The sequence below is a fragment of the Thermobia domestica genome, chromosome 13 (genome assembly GCF_964235325.1).
Source record: "Thermobia domestica chromosome 13, izTheDome1.hap1.1, whole genome shotgun sequence".
NCBI classification, from domain to species: domain Eukaryota; kingdom Metazoa; phylum Arthropoda; class Insecta; order Zygentoma; family Lepismatidae; genus Thermobia; species Thermobia domestica.
In genome coordinates this window covers 80,841,282-80,863,827 of record NC_137466.1, presented here as the reverse complement: position 1 = coordinate 80,863,827, position 22,546 = coordinate 80,841,282, and the positions used below count along the sequence as shown (strand labels likewise).

Sequence of the window (22,546 nt, the reverse complement as noted above, 5' to 3'; positions counted from 1 at the left end):
CTGTAGAACAGCGCAAGGCTCTGAGTAACCACTTACTCTTCACCTCATTAACAAACAATTCCAATTTTCATTTCCTGAATAGTACTTACCTTACAACATATGTTTCTGCATCAAATAAAATTTTCATAATTAAAAGGAAAAAACCTCGCGACACACCAAAAAAACCGGTCCGCGACCCACACTTTGAGAAACACTGCTATAGACTGTAGTGCTTCTACTAGTTTTGTCCACGATCTTTTCCGCGTATAGTTGTCGTAGGTTTTTTTTTTTAAATCGTGTTTTGGTGGTTGCTTTTGACGACATATCTTGCCAACAAACAGCAAGAATTTCTTCTTGGGCCTCTGCATCATTTGGGCCTTTATCGAAATAAAGTTGTAAAATGTATCGCAGTTGTGCGGAAACTTCTCTCTCCTCGGCGTAATTACTAATTTTAACTGTCAACTGTCCAGCGGCGTTAGGTGTGACCCGCTGCGACTCATATATCATGAGATTTAGGTCACCAAGACCATCTTGTACGCAAAAGGCTAAATATCGTTTAGATTACCTATGTTGAACAGCACAGGAGTACACTCGATGTGAAAGGTACATGAAGTTTTCTTACATATTATGATATTTCATATATTAAATACTATAGTACTAATACTACAGTATATTTAATGAAGTATGCAATATCCTTCCCCCTTGCTTGGAAAAAAGTCCTGCTGATCTTCATAGGTATGACGTAAAACGTAGGGTTTGATTTCATTCCACTAGGGATTATTAGTATTATTCAACATTTCATGACGTAATTTTTCCATTCCTGTATACGGAAACTTCTTGTTTTCTATACAGTAGAAAATGTCTTTATTAATTCAACACACAGGCTCTGTGTTAGCGGAGTTGTATTAAATTTTAACACATGCCTTGTGCTACCTCAATATCACTGGATTTAGGACTAAATTGTTACCATATTAGGTTAGTACGAATAAAATGTGTGTCATACGCAAAAGGCCCCCCCCCCCCAAAAAAAAGCTGAAAACTGCAATACCTGATTAATCAAAACTGTTGCCGTCTGTAAGCACCACACATCTTTGCTCAGCCAACGATTGCATTCCGTGGTGAAGACAGGCTGGGTTCTGCGATGCGAAGAAATCTTCAGCTGCACGTTGCACCACTCGATCATCAGAGGTCTTTTCTCTCATGAAGTGATGAAATTACGGAAGAGGTGTAGTCAGTGGGAGAGATATCGGGGGAGTCTACATCATATTGCACAGCATGTGAGCGAGAATTGTTGTTCAACATGAAAACACCACGTCTTTTGAACATTTCTAGATACTTGAGTACAAGTTTGCTGTGCATTTTGTAGAGCTCAGCACTATAACGACCTGAATTGATGATTTCATCTAGCCTGAGAAAGACTTGATCGGTCACTCTCACCATAGGTCACTATACCAGCAACAATACGATCTGTTTAGGAAACCGTTTTGGACGTTAGTCACTATCCAGCCGTTGTCCTGGCCTTTACAATTGTCGTACTAGAGATATTTTTCTTCGAAATCAGAATTCGATGGAGGAAACTTTTTAGGTTATCCGTTACAATCAGAGAACTTAACATCTCCAGACGGGATTCTTATTGACCGGTGGTAGCTCAAAGTACATCTTAAAACTAACATTTTCACCTTACCTATGCTCGGAGCCGCGAACGACAGTGCTATGGTGTATGCCTAACTCGTTCGCATTGGTGCGAACACTTGTCCGAGTATATGCTTTTATGGTGTTCCTGGAGAGCTAATCCAAACATAATGTTGATCCACTCCCAAGGGCCTCATTTTGCAGTGCTGTATCAGCGGAACGAAATTAGACAAACTAATGACGAATGGTGCATTCGTTCAGCACTCTTAGCCCAAATGCACTGTTAATGTATCTTGTGGCTTGCTATACTGAAAGTCTCAGTCTGAATTCGTAAAGAAAAGTCACTCGCAGTTATGTGTTCTGCATGGTGCACTTTCATATGACGCTGTTCAATAACGCTGCCTCGTCACTATTTGAGTACCACAGCCTTTGTGTTGGACTAGTAGAAAGTTTGTGACGTTAGACGCCTGACCTTAGTCCATAACTGTGATTTATTGTTGAGGCGAGTTTCTCATCAACCGCCAAAGTGGACATTTCATTGGCCCCAACCTACTATATGCAAATTTGTAACTTAGATTTACAGTGGCGGCTCTTGACAGAAGTTAATCGGTAAAAAAAAAAAAAAAAAATAAAAAAAAATAAAATTTTGTCGCTAGAAGATAAGAGAGAAAATGTTACCTGGTAAATTAATTTTATTAGATAAGTTTTTCTCATCTATGTTGGAGTAATGAAATTTTAATTTTTAGTTTTTACCCCTATGACGTCCCTGAAGAATCGCCACTGCATTTATCATCTACTAGTGACCCGCAGCAAAGGTAAATTATAAAAAGAAAGGGGAATTTAATTGGCTGAAGCTTACATAGTTAAACAAACTTGAAGTCATTTGAAGTTGGATTCTTATTTTGTAGCAGAAATTTCGTATCTTATACGAATACCGTTATTAGGTATTAGTGAGAGTCTTTATATTATTCACAACAGATGTCAGCTTGTTTATATAATTATCAGCTACAAGAGTAGCAAAACAGTGATTCTGGTTGTGTAGAAGTAAGCTAGCATATACTGTACTTATTTTATTATTTTTAACTGAAAAGTTTTCATAGCCTTGTCCACGACCGACCTCAGTCCCAGCCAATAGAGGTAACGCTTTAGCATTCGAGAAACATTATTCTACGTTTCATAGTTTTATAGAATGAAAACTACTCTGAAATATGTACTTCGAAGTGTGTTGTTGGAAGATCGTTGGTAAAATTGGTTTTTAGAAAGTGTTGTAAATTTATTCCCTTGAGTCCATTTTCAACCCGAAATAATAGGTCAAAATCTTAGGTCGGAAACAAAACATGCACTATGTTCTTAAATATCAGAGATCATTTGTGGAATTTATTTTGAAAGATATTCTTTAAAAAGGGAGTGAAATCACTTCCTCATGTAGGCCAGGCTTTATCCACGCGATTGTAATATTGGTTGCTCGATTGCCGCTGATCTGGTACTGTCCCCTTTTCACATGTGTTTGCGTACGCTACATGCAGTGGTGGTGATGTAGTACGTCAAAGATAGTGTTATCGACCTACTCAGCGGATTTTTGTGATCTTTTACTTAGTAAAAGACTTAGTGTCAGTCATATTTAGATTTGTCTTTTCTTTTGCTGAGGTGGTGGCAAGTTATCAGTCCTTTTCCAAGGCTTTTGTGAATGTTTCTGAACAAGTGTTTTTACAGAATGAGGTTCTTAGCCTTATTCAAACCCCCAAGCTGGAGGTTAAAATATTAAAGAATACTTTTGATAAAGTGAATAATTTCAAATATCTAGGATCAATATTAACAGACCAAAATCATATTCACGAAGAAATTAAATGTCGACTAAAAGCAGGGAATCCGTGTTATCATTCAGTTCAAAATATCTTGCGTCGCGAATCCTGTCGAGGAATTTGAAGCTTAAAATATATAAAACGATAATCATGCATGTTGTTCTATATGGTTGCGAAACATGATCGCTTACTTTGAGAGAAGAACATAGACTGAAAGTATTTGAGAACAAAATCCTGAGACGAATATTCGACCGAAGAGGAACGAGAATGGGGAATGGCGGAAACTTCATAACGAGGAACTACATAATTTATGCGGTTTACCAAACATTGTTAGGGTCATCAAGTCTAGGAGGCTTAGGTGGGCAGGTCACGTAGCTAGAATGGAAGAAATTAGAAACGCTTTCAAAGTTCTAACTGGAATACCTATCGGAAAACGACCATTAGGAAGACCTAGACGCAGATGGGAGTACAATATTAAGAAGGCTCTCGCAGAGATAGGAATACAAAGTAGAAACTGGATCCAGTTGGCTAAGGATAGAAGTCGGTGGAGAGCTTTTGTGAACGCGGCATTGAACTCCGGGTTCCATAAGCCATAGAGTTAGTTAGTCATGTTTAGATTCGTCTACTTCAGATAATGACAAGCAACTGAAACTATGGCTATGATGCCGGGTGTTCGCAGCCGTGCGGGTGGGTGGTGAACTGAATCACCGTGGATAAAAGATCTCATATGACACATTGTAAATAGAAATCTCCCAACCACCGCGGATCGTAACTACCAGTGGCCAGAGTTTTATACTCCGGCAGTTGGAGATCCACACTGCCGTTGATTAAATTAAAAAAAAAAAAAAACTAATTTAACTCAAATGTATTTAGGAAACACGGCAGTTACGCAACCGCTACTGCAACCACGTAGATAAAACCAGGTTTACCATCAGTAATTTCAACCTCAGTCGATAAGGAATTTTGCCGTCTTGTCCGTGAGTGATACCAGCTTCAAGTACTTGGTCCTATTCAAAATAGGTCCTATCCTTGGACAGATTGAAAATAATAAAAAACATAATAAAATAAATAAAATAAAAAATGAAAATGTGATAATTTCTAAGAAAAATATAAGTATCGTGTTTGAATTCACTTCCTTGTCTTTTATTACTTTAGCTTTAAACTATTATGGCACAAGTTTGTCTCTAACGATGCACACAAAAAGTTTCATAAAAATCGGATTATTTTGTTTAGAAATTTATTATGGAATATTTGTTTAAAATTTGGATAAATTCACTCCTTGATTTTATACCGATTAAACTAATAAAAATGATTGGCAATTGTCAAAGAAAATATAGGCTGCATTGCATCAAAACGATAGTTATGAATGAAAATTACTTTTATTTCAACAAATAGCAAAATCAGGAACAAGTTGCAACTTCGCACATATTCTGACAGGAGCGTCGGGTTTTCAAAAATCAGTGGAGGCAAACCAATCGATAATCAGTGAGCGCTCTCCCAGTGAACAATCGTGCTTCACTTCAATAATCAGGAGAATGAGAAACAAGTAGGTATGATTTTATAATCCACTCTCTTGAAGGCGAGCTGTTGTGGTGAGGAAGGGCACGCACTGTAAGGCTTCATCTTCCATGAATTGTTTGTACTAGGGTCGTCATTTGAGCCTTCAGGGGAGCGATTGATCCTCCCTAAGTTTGAGAAATAGGCCTATATGCATTTTAATCAATAGTGTAATAACATAACATATTAAATCCTTGCGTTCCAGGTGTAATTTTCCAATGTGCGTGCTGTAATACCCGTTTCATTTACTGTTAAAGCCTAACTGTCTAGACCGTTATATAGTACAACGATATGTTGTATTCTTTTAAACTTTTTCTGGGCAATATGTGATATTTCTTTAAATATGTACTAGTGAGCTATTTCTATGGTAAAGAAGAAGAAGACAAAAATAATTATATTTTAAACAAGGATCTTATAAAATAGAGGATCTGTCCTTACAACAAAATCTTGAAGCCATACGTCACAGTTTCGCCACCCCTACTCTGCCCACTCCGCCCAATAGGATCACAATGTTTTGAGCCAACAATCATGGCGGAAACGAAAGTAGCCAATCAGACATTGGCGGAAACGAGAGTAGCCAATCAGACGTGCCGATGCTCGGTTGTTTTTTGGCTTCATTTATTATATAGGATGAAGATACATATGGGCAAATCCTCTATTTTATAAGATCCTTGATTTTAAAAATCAATGTTTTCGTGTATGTATTTGTTTGTTTTTGTAACCATGACGATATGTTGAGTGTCGACATAGAAACGAAGTTACTGTCAGCTATAATATAAATAACATCAGAAAGAACACAACGAACATAAAAGGTATAATAAACGACATTTTGATACCATATTAATTTTGTTGAGCTGAGCGAAGCGAAGCTCTTATACTCGGGTTAGCCGTTTGGTTGTCCGCGAACTCCTCCTAGACCGTTTGGCCGATCTCAACCAAACTTAGCACGCTGATAGAGTATGTCGTGCTGAGTGACAACATAGGTCGAAATCAAAAATCCGATGTACCATCGAGGAATAATGACCGAAAAACGCTTACTCCTAGACCGTTTGGCCGATCTCAACCAAACTTAGCACGCTGATAGAGTATGTCGTGCTGAGTGACAACATAGGTCGAAATCAAAAATCTGATGTACCATCGAGGAATAATCACCGAAAAACGCTTCCTCCTAGACCGTTTGGCCGATCTCAACCAAACTTAGCACGCTGATAGAGTATGTCGTGCTGAGTGACAACATAGGTCGAAATCAAAAATCCGATGTACTATCGAGGAATAATAACCGAAGAACGCTTGCATAGACGTAACATGGGGAAAAAGTTTTCACGCGATTTTTTTTGTCAACAATTAAAAATGGCATTTATTATTGCATAATGGCCAGGAATGATTACGTAGTTTAAGCTCGCTCAGCTCATTTCATTGCAATCGGGTACATCCATTGCATTCCTAGTTTATTTGTGTGGCTCAAAATATATTTAAGGATCAGGGCTATAGAACACCGATTAAGAGAAAATAGTTTTGTTATTATTCGTTCTAATACGGCATAGTTATTGTGCATGCGTCAGGAGAGCATTCACATTATTGAGAAAAACGATTATTTGCATTGTGGAACATTTGGACTGAAAAAGGGAAATTCTGTTCTGAAAGGATTTTATGCTCTTTCAGATTGGCAACACTGACCGGAGATCAATTTTTTTTTTTTTTTTTTTTGCTTCTCCGATCTCGAAGGCACTAATTGTTTATCGTCAAAACAAACACGTGTGTGTTGTAATTGAACGCTCCCTTAGGCCTATCATCTACTGAGACTAAACGTGCTGTCATCTAAAGATAAATAGGGGATTATTGCCTTGCATCCACTAACAAATTTCAGCATCTCCAGGATTAATTAAACTTTTAATAAGGGATATATTTTCATGACGTCCACATGGATATCACTAATACGCAAGAGGCGAATACAAAACGTAAAATTCTGCATATATTGGAGGATCTTGTCCTCTCCTAAGCAAGACCTGAAATGACGCTGTTGATCTGTGCACTAACCAATTGCATCGAGGCCAAGACCGAGTACGACGGTGAATCGGAACACACGTTAATAGTAGTTCTTGTCCTTTATAAGCTCAGTGTTGTACAAAGATGCAAAAAGCAAAATAGCAAACTCAAATAACAAACAAATTTGTACACACACAAAAAAAAATATCCATGAGAGTAAATGTTTAATGCACTGTAAAAAAAAAAATCTTTGGGCCAAATATTCTATAAATCTTTTGATATCGAGATCTGCAGAAGTTATATTCACAAAGCAACATAAGGGACGGGAAAGAGAGGAAAAGGAAGATATTGGCATACTAAGAACATACATTTTTAAAAAATCACTTTCAGCTAAGGAAATTGTAAGCAGCAAAGAAAGAATTTCAAAGCAGAGTCTTGTCCAACCAACATTAATCTGAATTTACTCAACCGGACTGTATGTTCGCATTATACGATATTCTATTGCTGTACTATATACTCGTCTTTAAGTTACGATGCTGAAGACTGAGATTGAATTACCTCGAATATTTTACAAGCAAATTCCAACGACAACGCATTTTGTACTACATTTTGTTCAAATGCGCCCAAATTAAAGCAACTTTTGTCAACAAAATTTTGAGAGCAACTGCATTGGATATACAGGGTCCGAACATATGTTATTTTATAAGTCGAGCTAGAGCTGGTGCGAGCATATAATTAGATAAGAACTCTTTAAAAAGGAACACAACACCTAGGCGGAGAGGACGGGGTGTGGTTTATAAGCCTCGTGGAAAAGGAACACAACATCTAGACGGAGAGGACGGGTGTGGTTTATAAGCCTCATGAAAAGGAACAGCACCTAGACGGAGAGGATAAGTGTGGTTTATAAGTTTCGTGAAAAGGAAACACGCCTAGACGGAGAGGATGGGTGTGGTTTATAATCCTCGTGGAAGGGAACACAACACCTAGACGAAGAGAATGGGTGTGGTTTATAAACTTTGTCTAGTCTTTAATCTGTCAGCCAATTATAGGCTTGGATAGCTTTTAGAGTTCCTTTTTTGTTGTCACTGAAGATAGACTGATACCTACCTCTAGAGGGACCCTTTAGAGATTGACGTGGCATATAAATACACACCAAATCGTTTCGTTGAAGACTATTGTGGTATATAAACAAAAAATATACAGGGGAGGCATGTGCATTTCAGAATTTGCTTAGGGAGCAAATCCCTAGATGTCGGTAGATTTAAGGTTTTTCCATGATGTATTATTTATTTTCTTATGCATTAAAATGTATACAAATGTAATATGGCATTTGGAGAAACTAGAAAAGATGAACAAATTGACCAAGAACCAAAGAAATCAGCGATTTAAATCTGCTCTTCACTGCTGCTACTTCCGCACCACAAAACTGATACGTTTTTTGAATATTTTCATACAGGCAAGAGAAACTAAATCTTGTAAGCTACGGTAACCGACATAATTCTACTAATGTTTAGATGAAGTCATACAACGCATGACAATCTACCTCTATGTAGGGTTACCATGTTTTCAAGTATGAAAATCGAGGTAATTTTGAGCATATCATTTTTATAACATATTTTCCATAATCTTGAACTTTCTTTTATATTAGATACGATACACAAAGTAATCTCTGTATGTTATGTGTTTCGAGTTAAACATATCTATAGTGATATTTCAATGCTCTTATTCAAGTTACTTCCCTCGTCTGTCCACTGAACATTTAGTCCAATTCTATACGTATTTTTGAACCTGCATTTACAAGTCAGGTATGGTTACGAGGGTCAATACGAAAGTTTTGAGTTGTGAAATAACTTACATACTTGAAATCAATTTAACACTTACATATTCTCAAAGTATTCACCAGTGGCGGCTGGTGACAATTTATTAGGTAGTGACAGAACTATATTATTATTATTATTATTATTATTATTATTATTATTATTATTATTATTATTATTATTATTATTATTATTATTATTATTATTAGAACATATATAGAATTTCAATTTAATTATAATCGATTGTGCTTACATTATCAGTAATCAGGTAGGTACTCTCTTGCTCCTTTCACTCAAGTTCTATTCTTCCTCATGCCAGTCAGTTATATATTGAAGTGAATTCAGAAATCAAATTTGGGGGATAAACCTTGAGATGCTCTTATTTAACTAAGTTTGTTATTTATCTTGTTGATAAAAAAGACACATACACACTGATATTGAATAAAACACGAGTATACTGTTTAAAAAGAAACACTTCACTTGCACTGTTTATTCTCTTCGAACTTTCAACTGAACACGTTTGGTTGACTAGTTAAGATGCACGATACTGAAACTCCATGCGACGATTTTTCTTGCTGGAAAAGACGTCGATAATTTTTTTTGTTAAAATTATCTATCTCATTAACGAATGTCTTTTCACATAACAACATGCCTAACGCAGTTAATCTTTCCTCTTTCATGGTATTTCTTAGAAAAGTTTTTATTCTGTTCAACATCGAGAAACATATCTCTGCTTCTGCTGTTGACATTGGCATAGTTATCAATAACTTTAAGAGTTTAACTGTTTCTTGAAACATGTCGCACAATTCGTCGTCTATAATGAACATTAACAATGACACCGCGCCAGACACCGTTCTCAGTTCGCTTTCTAATTTCTTTTCCTCCAAGAAGGGATATTTTTTAATCATCTCACTGAGATAATTATTGGGAAACTCCTTTTTGTAATTGTCAAATTTTTCTACAGCAAATAATCTCGTAGCTACAAGGTGCTCAGTGAAGTGAAATCTAGATTTAATCTCCACTAGGATTGCATCACAAACTTCTAATGCTTGTCTTTTCTTTTTTTTTTTCTTTTTTTTTGTCGTTATAGAACGCCTCACTTCGCCATATTTTTGCATATTGTCCGTCTCTTGCAGTTTCCAATTCGGTTTCTACTTCTTGAATAATGCTGTCAAATTGTTCTCTGACTGACTGCATACCAAGTTGAAAATTATGCAGATGTTCTCGAACCTTGACAGGATCAGTACATTTCTTCTGTAGTTGGCTGAAAATAGTTTCTACGTGTGGCATAATCTTGTGAAAAAAAAGTCAACCAAAATACGAAATTTTCTTCATTCAATAATAGCTTGTACGCGGAAACTTGAGTTAAGGTGGTTTGTAATGTTATATCTTCACAGTTTTCTATTGCTAACACAGGGGTGCCCACAAGGGGGGGTTATGACGCAGACTGCGTCATTGAAATATTTGGGGGGGTTAAAATCTATATAAATATGTTTAATGAAGGGGGGATAAAATTAATCGAAAAGAAGATTTTTTTCATGGAAGAACACCTACGGATAGACAATTGGGGGGGTGCGTCATAGACATAAGGGGGGTGGGCAACACTGGCTAACATAACATCAATTAGATCTTTCCGATACTCGTAAACTGTATTTACTCCACGAGACTGAAAATTCCACCTGGTGTGAGAAATCCGCGGCAACCCCCAAGCAGTGTATATGAGATCGTGAAATATCGGCTGCTTTCGGATTCTCCGTGACAAGCTTTCGTTGTCACGAGCTAGAAGCAATGGAAAGCCTTTCCCGTACACAGCTGATAGGGCGCGTATATGGTGATACCACTATGCCAAGCAGCATTCAGAAGCAAGGGCCTGGTGACAGTCACCGAAGCAGAGTTGCCACCGCCAGGTCTTTCGCGCTAGGTCTTGCGACTAAATAGATACGGCAGCGGGCAGAAAAAAGGAAGAAATTCAGAAGCAGTTATGATATTTAACTTGCTTTCTTTTAATATTCTGAATCTTCTACCTTTCAAGGCAGTGACATGTCACGGCGTCACTGCCTCAGAGGCCGCCACTGGTATTCACCATTACACTGTACACACTTTTGCATCCTCGAAAACCACTTTTGGAAGCAGTGTTGCCAGTCTTTTTCTTCAAGTGTTGAAAGTTCATTCTCGTAAGCCACTACAGCTTCTTCAGGGCTGCAAAATCTCTTCCCACGCATGCGATCTTTGATCCTGGGGAACAGAAAAATCACACGGGGCCAGGTCAGGGCTATACGGCGGATGAGTCATAAGTTTGATCTCCGTAGATTCTAAAAACTGAATTGTGATGTTGGCCGTGTGTGCGGACGCGTTGTCATGATGAAGCAGGATCCCACGCAATCCAGTTCTTGGACGCCGTTTCCGAAGCATCTGGAACACTTTTGTTAGGCAAACAGTGGTGTACCACTGAGCAGTAACAGTCCTTTGTTCTTCAAGTGGAACAGTTGCAACATGGCCAGATTTGGAGAAGAAAGTTGCGACTATCTTCTTCCCCACACTTCGCGGTCGCTTCGTTATCGTGGGTGTATTTTCGTCTGGAAAGATCCGAACTGTAGACTGGCGTTTATTTTCAGGGTCAGATTGATAGATCCAAGTCTCATCACCAGTAACAATGTCAGAGACGCGTCGAGAATTGCCTCCATCAAATCTTGCAAGCATTTCTTCACACTATTCCACACACATGCGCTTCTGCTGTTCAGTCAAAGTGTGAGCCACCCAACGAGATGAAACCTTCCTGAGCCGAAGATGATCATGAAGAATTTTTGTTACTGCTGTCGATCCAATGTTCACTGTAGATTCAATGTCCCTGAAAGTTGTTCGAGGATTTTCTCGAATCATTTGTTCCACAGCGGAAATGTTTTCATCTGACACAGGTGTTGCCGGACGTCCAGCCCCCTCTCCACCTTTAAGCGATGTCCGGCCTCTTCTGAATTCACCAAACCACCGAAAACTTGCAACACGGGAAAGAGCAAGGTCCCCAAATGCCTCCTGCAAACGGTCAAGGCTTTGTGTCTCGTTCAAACCACTTTTGAAATCTTAAAGGATCATTGCCCGAAAATGTTCCCTTTCGAGCTCCATTCTAGACAGCCGAATACTGCTCACATCAACAAACAAGTGAAGGCGATACGGCTACGCCGATAAGCGAGGCGAGTTGAAACTTGCTTCGCTTCTTCGCTCTGGATACCACTACCGAACGCAATTGTTGGAATTCAAATACTGTGCCACAACAATGTGTATCTCAAAACTTTCGTAGTGACTCTCGTATTACCAGAGCCGGATTTATGTTTGATGAGGCCCTAAGCTATTGAAGATAATCGGGCCTTTTATATGTCCAGCTGTCCTTTGTCAACTGATATTTTAGGGAGCAGCCCCATTACTTACATCATAGAAGCACACTGTTGTTGTATGTAGATTTCATTTTATTTAGTTTTTATCTCAGTATTGAAAGTGTACATCCAGTTTTTCCATTAAACTTTTTGGGTTCCCCAAGACAGTGGGACCCTAAGCTATAGCTTGTTTAGCTTATATATAAATCCAGCACTAATTATTACCCATGTTTGAAACATTTTATCCTGACTAGCCGCCAGTACTGAAAACCAAGCATAATAATAGTACATATCTAATTTGATAAATTGGCCTACATGTTTTGGCCGTAATTTAGCAAGGTGCCAGACTCGTATGGATACCTGGCAACTGGGAATTTTCAAGGCCTGGTTATAATCTTAATATTCCAGTACAAACACTAAGAACATTTTATTAATATACAAGCGACGAAATGCAATTCTATTCCCATTAAAAACACAAATATGCTCGTGGTACAGATGTAACATAGCACACGTAACGACTACAGTCGTATTGCAGAAGGGAAGACAATGTCAGGCAGTAAATAGCAAATTAAATACGATAGCTTATTCCAGCGTTTCCCAACCGGTGTGCCGCGAAGAAATCGAAACAAAATTATTAATTCTATAGCAACCAAATTGCAAGACATAGGAAAAAATGTACATTTTTGTATTTCACATTACTATTAATTTCTACCATGGAAAAAATTACTGTAATTGTAATATATTATTCTTCATCTATTACTGTGTAGCAGACTGTATTTCGGTTCGTACACATTTCGACGCTTAGCTGCTATGTTACGCTTCAATTGAGAGTCATACTAACATCGAGAAATGGAAGCACTTGTACGGTACGCGTCAAGTGAACGTTCGTAGAACACTCTTTCGCACGTGAATGATAGAACAACACTTTGTTTCAACAGCTGTGTTTTGACTTCGACGCATCGCAAGCTGTGTGATTGCAATAATATGGACCGGTTTTGGTTAAAACAGCAAAGTTAAAAGTATAAGACATTTGTTTGTTCGTTCGTTATTTAATGATCTTCGTTCTTAGTGAAAGGTTGGATATAGTTTTCGAAAAAGAAAGCGTACTTTTTAAAATCTGAGTTCTATATTTCATTGCAATTGTTTTCTATTTTAAAATTAGAATAAAAAACAAGCACAATGAATTAGCATAGGAGGAAACCAGTAATCGAGCTTTAATCTTTGTGAGATTAGTAAATACAGAAAAAAATTACCATAGTATTTTATATTTGCAAATAATAATAATAATAATAATAATAATAATAATAATAATAATAATAATAATAATAATAATAATAATAATAATATCTATAAGTGTGCCGCGAGAATTCAAATTACACTCGTAGTGTGCAGCAAGTTGAAAAATGTTGGGAAACGCTGGCTTATTCAGTCATACTAAGAAGGAGAAAGAAACAGTATACGTACTCAACAAAAAAATACCTATTTTTCTGCTGTTTCTTGGAAATTCGATGAACTTCGAAATACAAAATAGCAATTTTCTTGTTATATCTAGTGTAGGGAGCAATTTTTGATTAAAAAATGAACATAAAATTGTTCGGGAATCAACACGAGACAAGGATTTGTATTATACTTTTCTCGTCTCGAATTTTAAAAATGCACTTCTTGTCTCGTGAGGGACACTAGTTAATACGCGTTTGAGGGCTGAAAACTATCTAGAAACCTATACAGATGTGATAGGATCGTCTTTGAAGCATATGTATTTGGTTAGTCAGCAATGATATATCCCCTTCCGGTGAAGAACTTTAAATTCCGTGTCCCAATGATGACCTGCATTTCATGATAACAATACGAAATGTCACTTAAATTTCCAATTAAAAAGTTAACAAAACTTACGAAGCAACCTTAAAATGACAAACATGGGCAATGATCATAATAAATTGCTTTTTATTCACGACTAGCAGCGTTCACCCCGCTTCGCTGCGGTCACCCCGGAACGCAATAAACTTTGTTACTTAGATAATTTTTACTTTTTCGCTTTCAAGTGATATGATAAAAACCATAGAAGATTGCAGTAAATGTTAACATTATATCGCCTGTCATTTATGTTAACCCGCCCCGCTTCGCTGCGGTCACCCCCGAACGCAATAAACTTTGTTACTTAGATAATTTTTACTTTTTCGCTTTCAAGTGATATGATAAAAACCATTATAACGCCTGTCATTTATGTTAACCCGCCGAGTGACACGGTCATGCGGGTTGCATATAAATACGTTTATTTTTATACCTATGATGAACTAACAAAGGATTTGTACGTAATGGACACCTGAATGGTCAATTATCTCAAGACACTGGTAATTGAAAATTAAAGTGATATGATAAAAACCATCTAGGGTCCAAATCCTAATAACCCCCCAAAAATAAAAGAAATTGGTTCAGCCGTATTAGCGTGATGAGCGGACAAAGGATTTGTACGTTCTCTTTTATATATATAGATTTCTCGTTAAAAAGAATGGCAAAATGCTGCATCATACCGCAAATGCCGATATTTAGTAATGATAATTTGCTATGACACTATTTCCAATGTGGCCCACAGGTGATACGAAGGTAAGGCACCACGATTCGGCCACTTCTAGTCTCACGTTTTCTGAAGTGTCCATTTAACAGTCTGGATAAACCGTATTTTGGTGAGGGTACAACGGCAAGCTAAATTCCGGCCCGTGGGTACACCATATAACAGAGAACGTGATCGTATTCATCCGGCCGTCTGGTTTCATCATTACTTTAATAGATTTTAATCAAGACTTTGGGAGAATCCTTCATCATTGTCTCTTTTTTTTTTTTTCAACTGTAGCAGTAAGGTTTTGTTGATTTACTAATATGCATATGTTAGTAATATTAATATCAATTTTTACCATTTTTCTTCCAGTATTCGTGACGATAGTTCTGTCCGCAGTTACTTTGACTGTATGTGGGTTAGTACACAAATTCTACGGAAGAATGCATTGGAAACTCCAGAAGATGCCAACTTCGTAATTGGATACTTATTTGAGGTAAGAGGAAAATTGTTTTTTCTATTTTCCCAATGTCTACTTTCACCCAGCGCTACGTGTTTCTAAGATTACCTTCTTTTTCGATTGTAAAAAAAGTTAAATACTAATTAATATAATTAATATTTTTCTAAACAGTTTCTTATCACTAGCAGAACTCTGTGCTTAATAATTAAAGCACCACTCGCGGAGATCAGGGTTCAGTTCCCAGTGAGAGCATATCTGGTTCGGATTCCACACTAAGACGTATGTTTTTTCTATTCTATATATATATATATATATATATATATATATATATATATATATATATATATATATATATATTCTATATCGAACAACGTAGATATAGAATAGGACGGAACAAACCCGTCCAAACAGCTGGCAAGAAAGAGATACAGTGAAACCTCTCAATAACGGACACCAATGGGACATGAATTTTTGTCCGTTACTGAGAGGTGTCCGTTACAGAGAGGTTACAGTAATTTAATTTCTCGCAACGGTAATTGTATGGAGTAATATACAGTAGATATATTATGTATGAGCGTAAATACTTAAAATTCAATATGAAAATACTCTATTTAGTACGTATTTGAATTACTGGAAGGGATGAAGGAGAAATTAATTTATGTTAAATAGTATTATTGCTGGGGGATGTGTTAATATATTCGTATATTGCAAAAGATAATGCATGTATGATCATTTTCTTCCTACATGGGAGGGGAAAGCGGGAGGGAAAGAGTTTTTCATTTATTTCAAATTTTTAGGACCTTCTCAAAAGATGCGTTAGGAACCAACTAACCGGCTAAACTCATTAGCTAGTGTCCACTGAGAATCCTCAGTACGGTACGGTTCCGGAAAAAATCTCTGTGTGTGTGTGTGTTTGTTTGTGTACTGGCGGAATGGATGAAAAGGCAAGTTATTGGGAGTGCATATGTTTGTTGACTCAGCCCCAATCGCAAAGAATATCATCTTAGAGAAAGTTGCTTTACTAAGAATGTAAGAGAGGAAACATTGTTCGTTGAAAATGTTATTGTAAAACAAACAACGTTTGTTTTGTTATCTATGAAATTGTCGGAAAGATGCAAGGTCCAGAGGAAAAAGGACTAAATTTGTTAGGGAAGGGAAGATCTTTCGTATAGAATTCTTGGCCATACGACTGACCCTGCATGAGTGTTATAGCTTATTGAAGGTTTTCTAGAATTTCCCCCAGAAAGCAATTTATTGAGGGCAGAATAAAATAATTTGAAGTTCAGCTTGAAGGTGTTCTGTTTGATGGTTCACCGGTCTAGACTCATGATAGATACACTTGTGGGGAAAATACTTTTGTCTCCTGTAATATATCGCAGAATCGAGAAAAATTCCTGTCCGTTATGAAGAGGTTATTGAAACGTTTGGGGAAAAAAAGGACTGTCCGCGTCCGTATCTGAGAGTGTCCGTAAAAGGGAGGGTTTTGTTCCATAAGAGAACACATATTTTTGCCGGGACAAAAAAATTTGTCCGTATTATAGAGGTGTCCGTTATTGAGAGGTGTCCGTTAAGGGAGGTTTCACTGTATTTGCATGTAGTATTGGCAGCAATCGAAAGTGAATTTACCGAGGATTGTGAGCAACAAAAACATAGCTTTTTTAAAAAAATTCTTATATCTGCGTTTACAAAGTGATTTTATTCAGTTTAAATATAACCTAATTGATTGTGATATACTCTGAAATATGCTAGTGTACATCAATAAAACTCGGAAATATGCAGTATCGTGCAAAGGTTACGAAATAGGCATGCACATCGCAATTCACCCGAAATATGCACTATCATATGCGTCTCAAACGAAGCCTTACAAATCCATCGGAAAGAAAAATATACTTTCCATACGTTACTGCATGTTACTATAAACATGCATTTTGTATAAAAATCTCTAATAATAATAATAATAATAATAATAATAATAATAATAATAATAATAATAATAATAATAATAATAATAATAATAATAATAATAATAAGTACATTTAGATGGGAAATATAAAACCCCAATGCCATAATGATATTATGAAGATACAGAACAAGAAATTACAGATATGAAAAATATAAGTTATTTATGCATTATGATCTTATGAATCCGTTAAATAATGGATATTCTATACATCAAATATTTTTCAAGAATGAGCCGCTAAAATGAATTATTTTTGAAAACTTACAAGGGAAAATTTATGTTTAATTAAGATAAAAGATTTCTTCTAACTTGTGTGAAGGGAAGGAGCTTAAGATACTAATCGCATTGCCTCTTTGTATAGCTAGGCTAATGCGTTGTACTAAAAATTGTTGGCTTCTGGCGTCGCCTGATTTAGTAATCAAATTGGAATCCAGTTCTTTCAAAAATTTGTGAGCTTCTTTGCTGAAAACCCCCATAGTTTCAGTTGCAAAAGCAACGAAAATGCTCTTCTTTCAGTTTAGAATATTTGGAGTGTTTTCTCTTGTAGGCCACTTCAGCTGCACTACCTGCTTCGTTTTGTGTTGATAATAATAATAATAATAATAATAATAATAATAATAATAATAATAATAATAATAATAATAATAATAATAATAATAATAATAAATGAACAGTTGGTCCTGCCTCATAAAAGCACGGTATTTAAAGAGAACGTTAAACTCTGGTGAATAAACTAATAATAAAAATAGTCTTCAGATTTAACCAACATTTCACTCAATCCACAATGAGTGATTACGAATAACATCACATGTTCATTGACTCTCGTTGACTGAATGCTCTTGATTTTGTTCATGTATAGTGCATAGCCAGGGTAGCTTCACTGTTGTGGATAATAGATCACAGTAGAGCTTATATATAAGAGATGTTCTGGGAGAGTCACTCTAGACATCCTCATGGGATAAGTGGAAAAAAGGGGGCTTAAATTTTTCCGGTTCAGTGGCACTGGACAAACGGATCATCCTCTTCCGGATCCAGGATAAAGTGCCTCACAGAATCAACACTCATCATCCACCTACACATTAAATACACAGAGAGAGAGAGTGAGAGAGAGAAAAGAGAGAGAGAGAGAGGGAGAGAGAGAGAAGAGAACGAGTTAATGCCATCATCATTACAGTAGACAAATGGTTGACAACCTTCTCGTTTTCTCTTTCTCTGCTTTGTTACTCTGTTTTTCCGGTGAGGTCCATGAGTTGACGCACTTTTACTTTTGTGAGCACTCGTGAATGTTAAAGGCTGAACTTTGCTAGGCAACTGGGAATGGCTGACAACAGTAAAATAGCTAGCTGGTCATATTTTATGAATTTAAAAATAAATAAAAATATAAAACTTGTTTTATATCTCATGGCCTACTATGCTCTTCAAACCAAAAGAGACAGATAATGCGATTAATGAAGTGAGTGATGCTGAAACAATCGGCGGAAGGAGGAAACAAATGAGAATCTCGAAAAGGTTAAAGGATATCTAGGATGCTATGTCATTCACTATACGTTCACATACATTGGGGTCGGACCAGTTTATTTTTATTGTTCCAGGGTTTTGTTTTTGCGTCAGGAAGAACATTTAGAGTAAAAATAGATACATTCTATGATGCTAGAATAAATCAATACCACAAGGATCTGTACATGATTTTTATAAATGATTTACCTGAATATCATTCTTAAAGAAGATTGTTTACAATAAGGATAGATACAGCATTCTCTGATCAATTCAAACAGGACGATGTTGTTCATCATAAACTTTCTTGGCCGGCAATCGAACCAGTCCACGCACCAGATATGTGTCGTTGAAGACATTTTGTTGAAAGTTCCTAATGTCAGGACAAGATAAAACATGACGTATGTTAATTGGTATAGTGATCTATTTTTAGGTTATTTACCAAGAATTCTAATTATAAGAAATATAAGAAAACTAACAAAAATTTACGATAATAATATTCCGTAAAAATCCTCATATTTGCTTTGCTTACTGCCCTGCACCTCTTATTTCAGCCTTGAAAAGTCTAATACTAAATTTCATCCGCCTTATGCAGAGTCGTTTTGACGTATGATTAGCGTCATACTAAAGGCCTGACTACTGCAGGAAACATATGTTAGTTGAACGCTTTAGTATGGCACTAATCACGCGTCAGAACGACTCTGCGTAGGGCTCTATGTCTCTAACTTTACGGTATTTTGAGATATGGCCATCTTATGTAACAATTGCAACCGCAACTCTTATTTTCTTCGCCTATTTTTTCCCTTATGGGGAAACTATTTTAAGAAGTACTCAAATAAACTGAAACACCTTTAATTATCTTAAATGAAAAATCTAAATACTAAATTTCATTTCCGACCATAAAGGATTTCGAGATATGGTCATCCTGTTATAAGAATTATATAACCCTCTCTTTTTTTATAATCTTCTATGGGAATTATGAAAATAAAAAACGATAAAACACTGTCATTATTTTAAATAAGAAGTTCATATAACAAATTTCATGTCTCTACCGTTCAGAAATTTGGAGATGTGAACATTTTACTATAATAGTTGCAATCCCCCAAACATTCTTTAATGGTATCTTATGTCACAAATTCTATGCACTTTCAAAATTTCAAATTTCTAGCTTAAGCGGTTTGTCCTGGATGCTGATCTCAAGTTAGGACTTCTCTTATACAATATAAAGATGAAACAACAAAGTATGTGATAAACAGGTCAAGCTGTAAATGATGATTGGTTAAAAGCTGTGCTTTTCAGTTATATCTACTTAAATCTAATCTACATCATTGTTACTAGGAAAATGGTTGACCGAACTCTGTTGGTCTTTGGATAATACTTTTTTTTTTCATCACTATTCCACTGACGTCCATGGCGCGTACATTTTTTATATTTCACTTGCGGGAATTAAACGTTGAAATAAGCTAAGTGCCCGGAAACGGTAATAACAGTAGGTGGTCTTTGTAAAATGAAATTAATTTTTAGTTTTAGGTCCTATGATCAGGCCTTGTAAGGAGAGAAGGGATGTGATGAATGCAAGTAAATAAATGATTATTAGAAAATTCATAGGGTGAGTACGTGGGAGGAAAGAGTTTATTTTGGAGAACACACACACACAGTCGCGATATTATCGCCACAAATCCACGTGAATTCCGAGTGAGTTTCAACTGTTTTATACTTTCTTATTACTATCATTTGTCGCTATCTTTTATATTCTGCAAATTCCGTGCCTCTGCGTTAGTCTAATATACAGTGGTCACTCTTCAATCACATCCTTATTATGTACAATTTTGCACGTAACACTGAAAATTTTTACTATTATGAGGTTTCTTTATTTTTGATCCCACCTTTCTCTTCCAGTAAGAGCGAAAATTGTATTTTTTTTTTTCAGTTTGGTAAGGAAAACGATCACATATTTTTTAGTTAGAGACAAAGGTTTCATTATTCATTTCGTATTAAGTCGTTTTGAAGAGATAACAAAAACTTCTAATACTAATTTGTAATACATACACACACACACACACAAAAAGGAGGGAATATGGATGCACTTTCAGGTGCAGAAATAGTGACATTCCTTGCTTAGTATTCCAAGTGTCGTTGCCCATGAGACCAGAAGCAAGATTTTTCACGTTTCGTTCTCGCACATGTTGTAAAAAGTCTCGTCTCATTTCGATTCTTGGAAAGCCATTCTCGTCTCGTCTCGTTTGGTAAATTCATATTCAAAACTTATGACCTGATATATTTGCTTAATTTCGTCTAAAACTTTACCAGAATCCTTCCGCATCACGAAAGGTCCACGAATAGTGTGATATAACATAACTTAAACCATATTTATTATTCAAGTATATTGTGTAATGACTTGCTTAACTTCTCCACTGTGTTCGTATAATCACTTCATCAATTTATAGTTTTAATGCTATGAATCATGTAACTCTAAAGCAATGTTTGAGAGGAAAGACTTGGATAAACTAGTGTTGCTTACAAGACTTAAAAAATTTCTCGTTTTGTCTTGATTTCCATTTGATAAACGAGACGAGAAATATCATGTTTCTTGTCTCCTGTCTCTTAAGAAAAGTACCTCTCATCTTGTTTCCGAGACAAAACAAAACAAAAAGTCGATTAAACAAAAAAAGTCGATTAATGCACTAATGTCATTCTGTAAACAATGAAAATTCTACTAAAACGTTCAATTTATGACAATGTTACAACCTCAGTATGGACTGCAAACTAAAGCAAAGAGCTAACTTTAAATTTGGGCGACAGATTATGCAAATCTGAAAATGGAGATCTTTCTAAGGATTCAACAAGCTTATGGCAATGAACAATTGAGTAACGTGAAGTAAATTTTAAAAGACACTTTCGTTTTAAAAATAGTTAAATATCAATGGTAAAAGAAGATAAACCAGAGAGATTTTCCACGAATATAATCTTCATAAAATTCAGAACTTCTTATTAGGATAATCGGAGAATTAAGACTTAGCTTAAGAATATTGAATCGAAATTATGCTCGCAACAGTGCAGGAAATCCAAACACTTATTTTAAATATGCATAGGATTGATCCAAGGTTTATACTAGAATTTGACTTCACCTCAAAGAAAAATCGAGCATTATATCGAACTTATATTCCTCGCCAAATATAGAATAATCAAACCCTTACCTGATGACTGGAAACAAGACTTAAATTACCACCCGGAGGTGCAACAGCAGTCTTTCTAATGGTAGACGGCAATACCTTCAAAACCAAAGAAGGACAGACAGATCAAAAGCGCGACCGAATATTTTCTTCGTCATTCTGGGGTTTGCGCGCAGCGAATTCGTCCCGGAAAGCCAAGCCGGCAACATCCAATCAAAGGGTTTGAACTGGGCGCCAGAACAATTGGATGTTTCATTATGACACTATACCACCTCACAGAACGTCCACAACCCATTAATTTTCCAAGTGCAATATCATGATCATTCTTCTTTACAAGATTACTTATTGAAAATGGACCTTTTCTATTTTCCCAAAGATGAAACTGAATCTGAATTATAACCATTTTAAAGAGTGGAGAAAATCTATCTCAAATCGCAAAACGTGCCTAGGATGTTTAAACAATAAAACTTCAATGGAACTTGTCAAAGTGGTAAAATCGCTGAAAGCTGTATATTACTGCATAAAGGAACTACTTTGAGGGAAATTGTGGTGAAACATAATTCAAATGACTACTTAATTGTTTATATCCTAGTGAAATGAAATGAAATCTTTGAGTTTTACGTCCCACAGTTATGCCGGTTAGGCTAAAGGAGATGGTGATGATGAGTAATGAATGAAATGGCGGAATGAAGAAAGTGGGAGGAAACGGGAGAACCCCGAGAAAACCCACGCACACAGTGTCCACCACAAAGTTCACTTGGCAG

The 22,546-nt window shown here is 36.3% G+C and overlaps 1 protein-coding gene across 1 annotated transcript in view; it reads left to right on the top strand.

The window, feature by feature from the left end:
• LOC145667652 (uncharacterized) overlaps positions 1 to 22,546 on the top strand; it is a 388,129-nt gene that overhangs the window by 128,656 nt on the left and 236,927 nt on the right. The window contains exon 4 of the mRNA XM_081735111.1: positions 15,068 to 15,191. Coding sequence (XP_081591237.1) covers positions 15,068 to 15,191 — 124 coding nt within the window. The remainder of the gene's footprint in view (positions 1 to 15,067; positions 15,192 to 22,546) is intronic.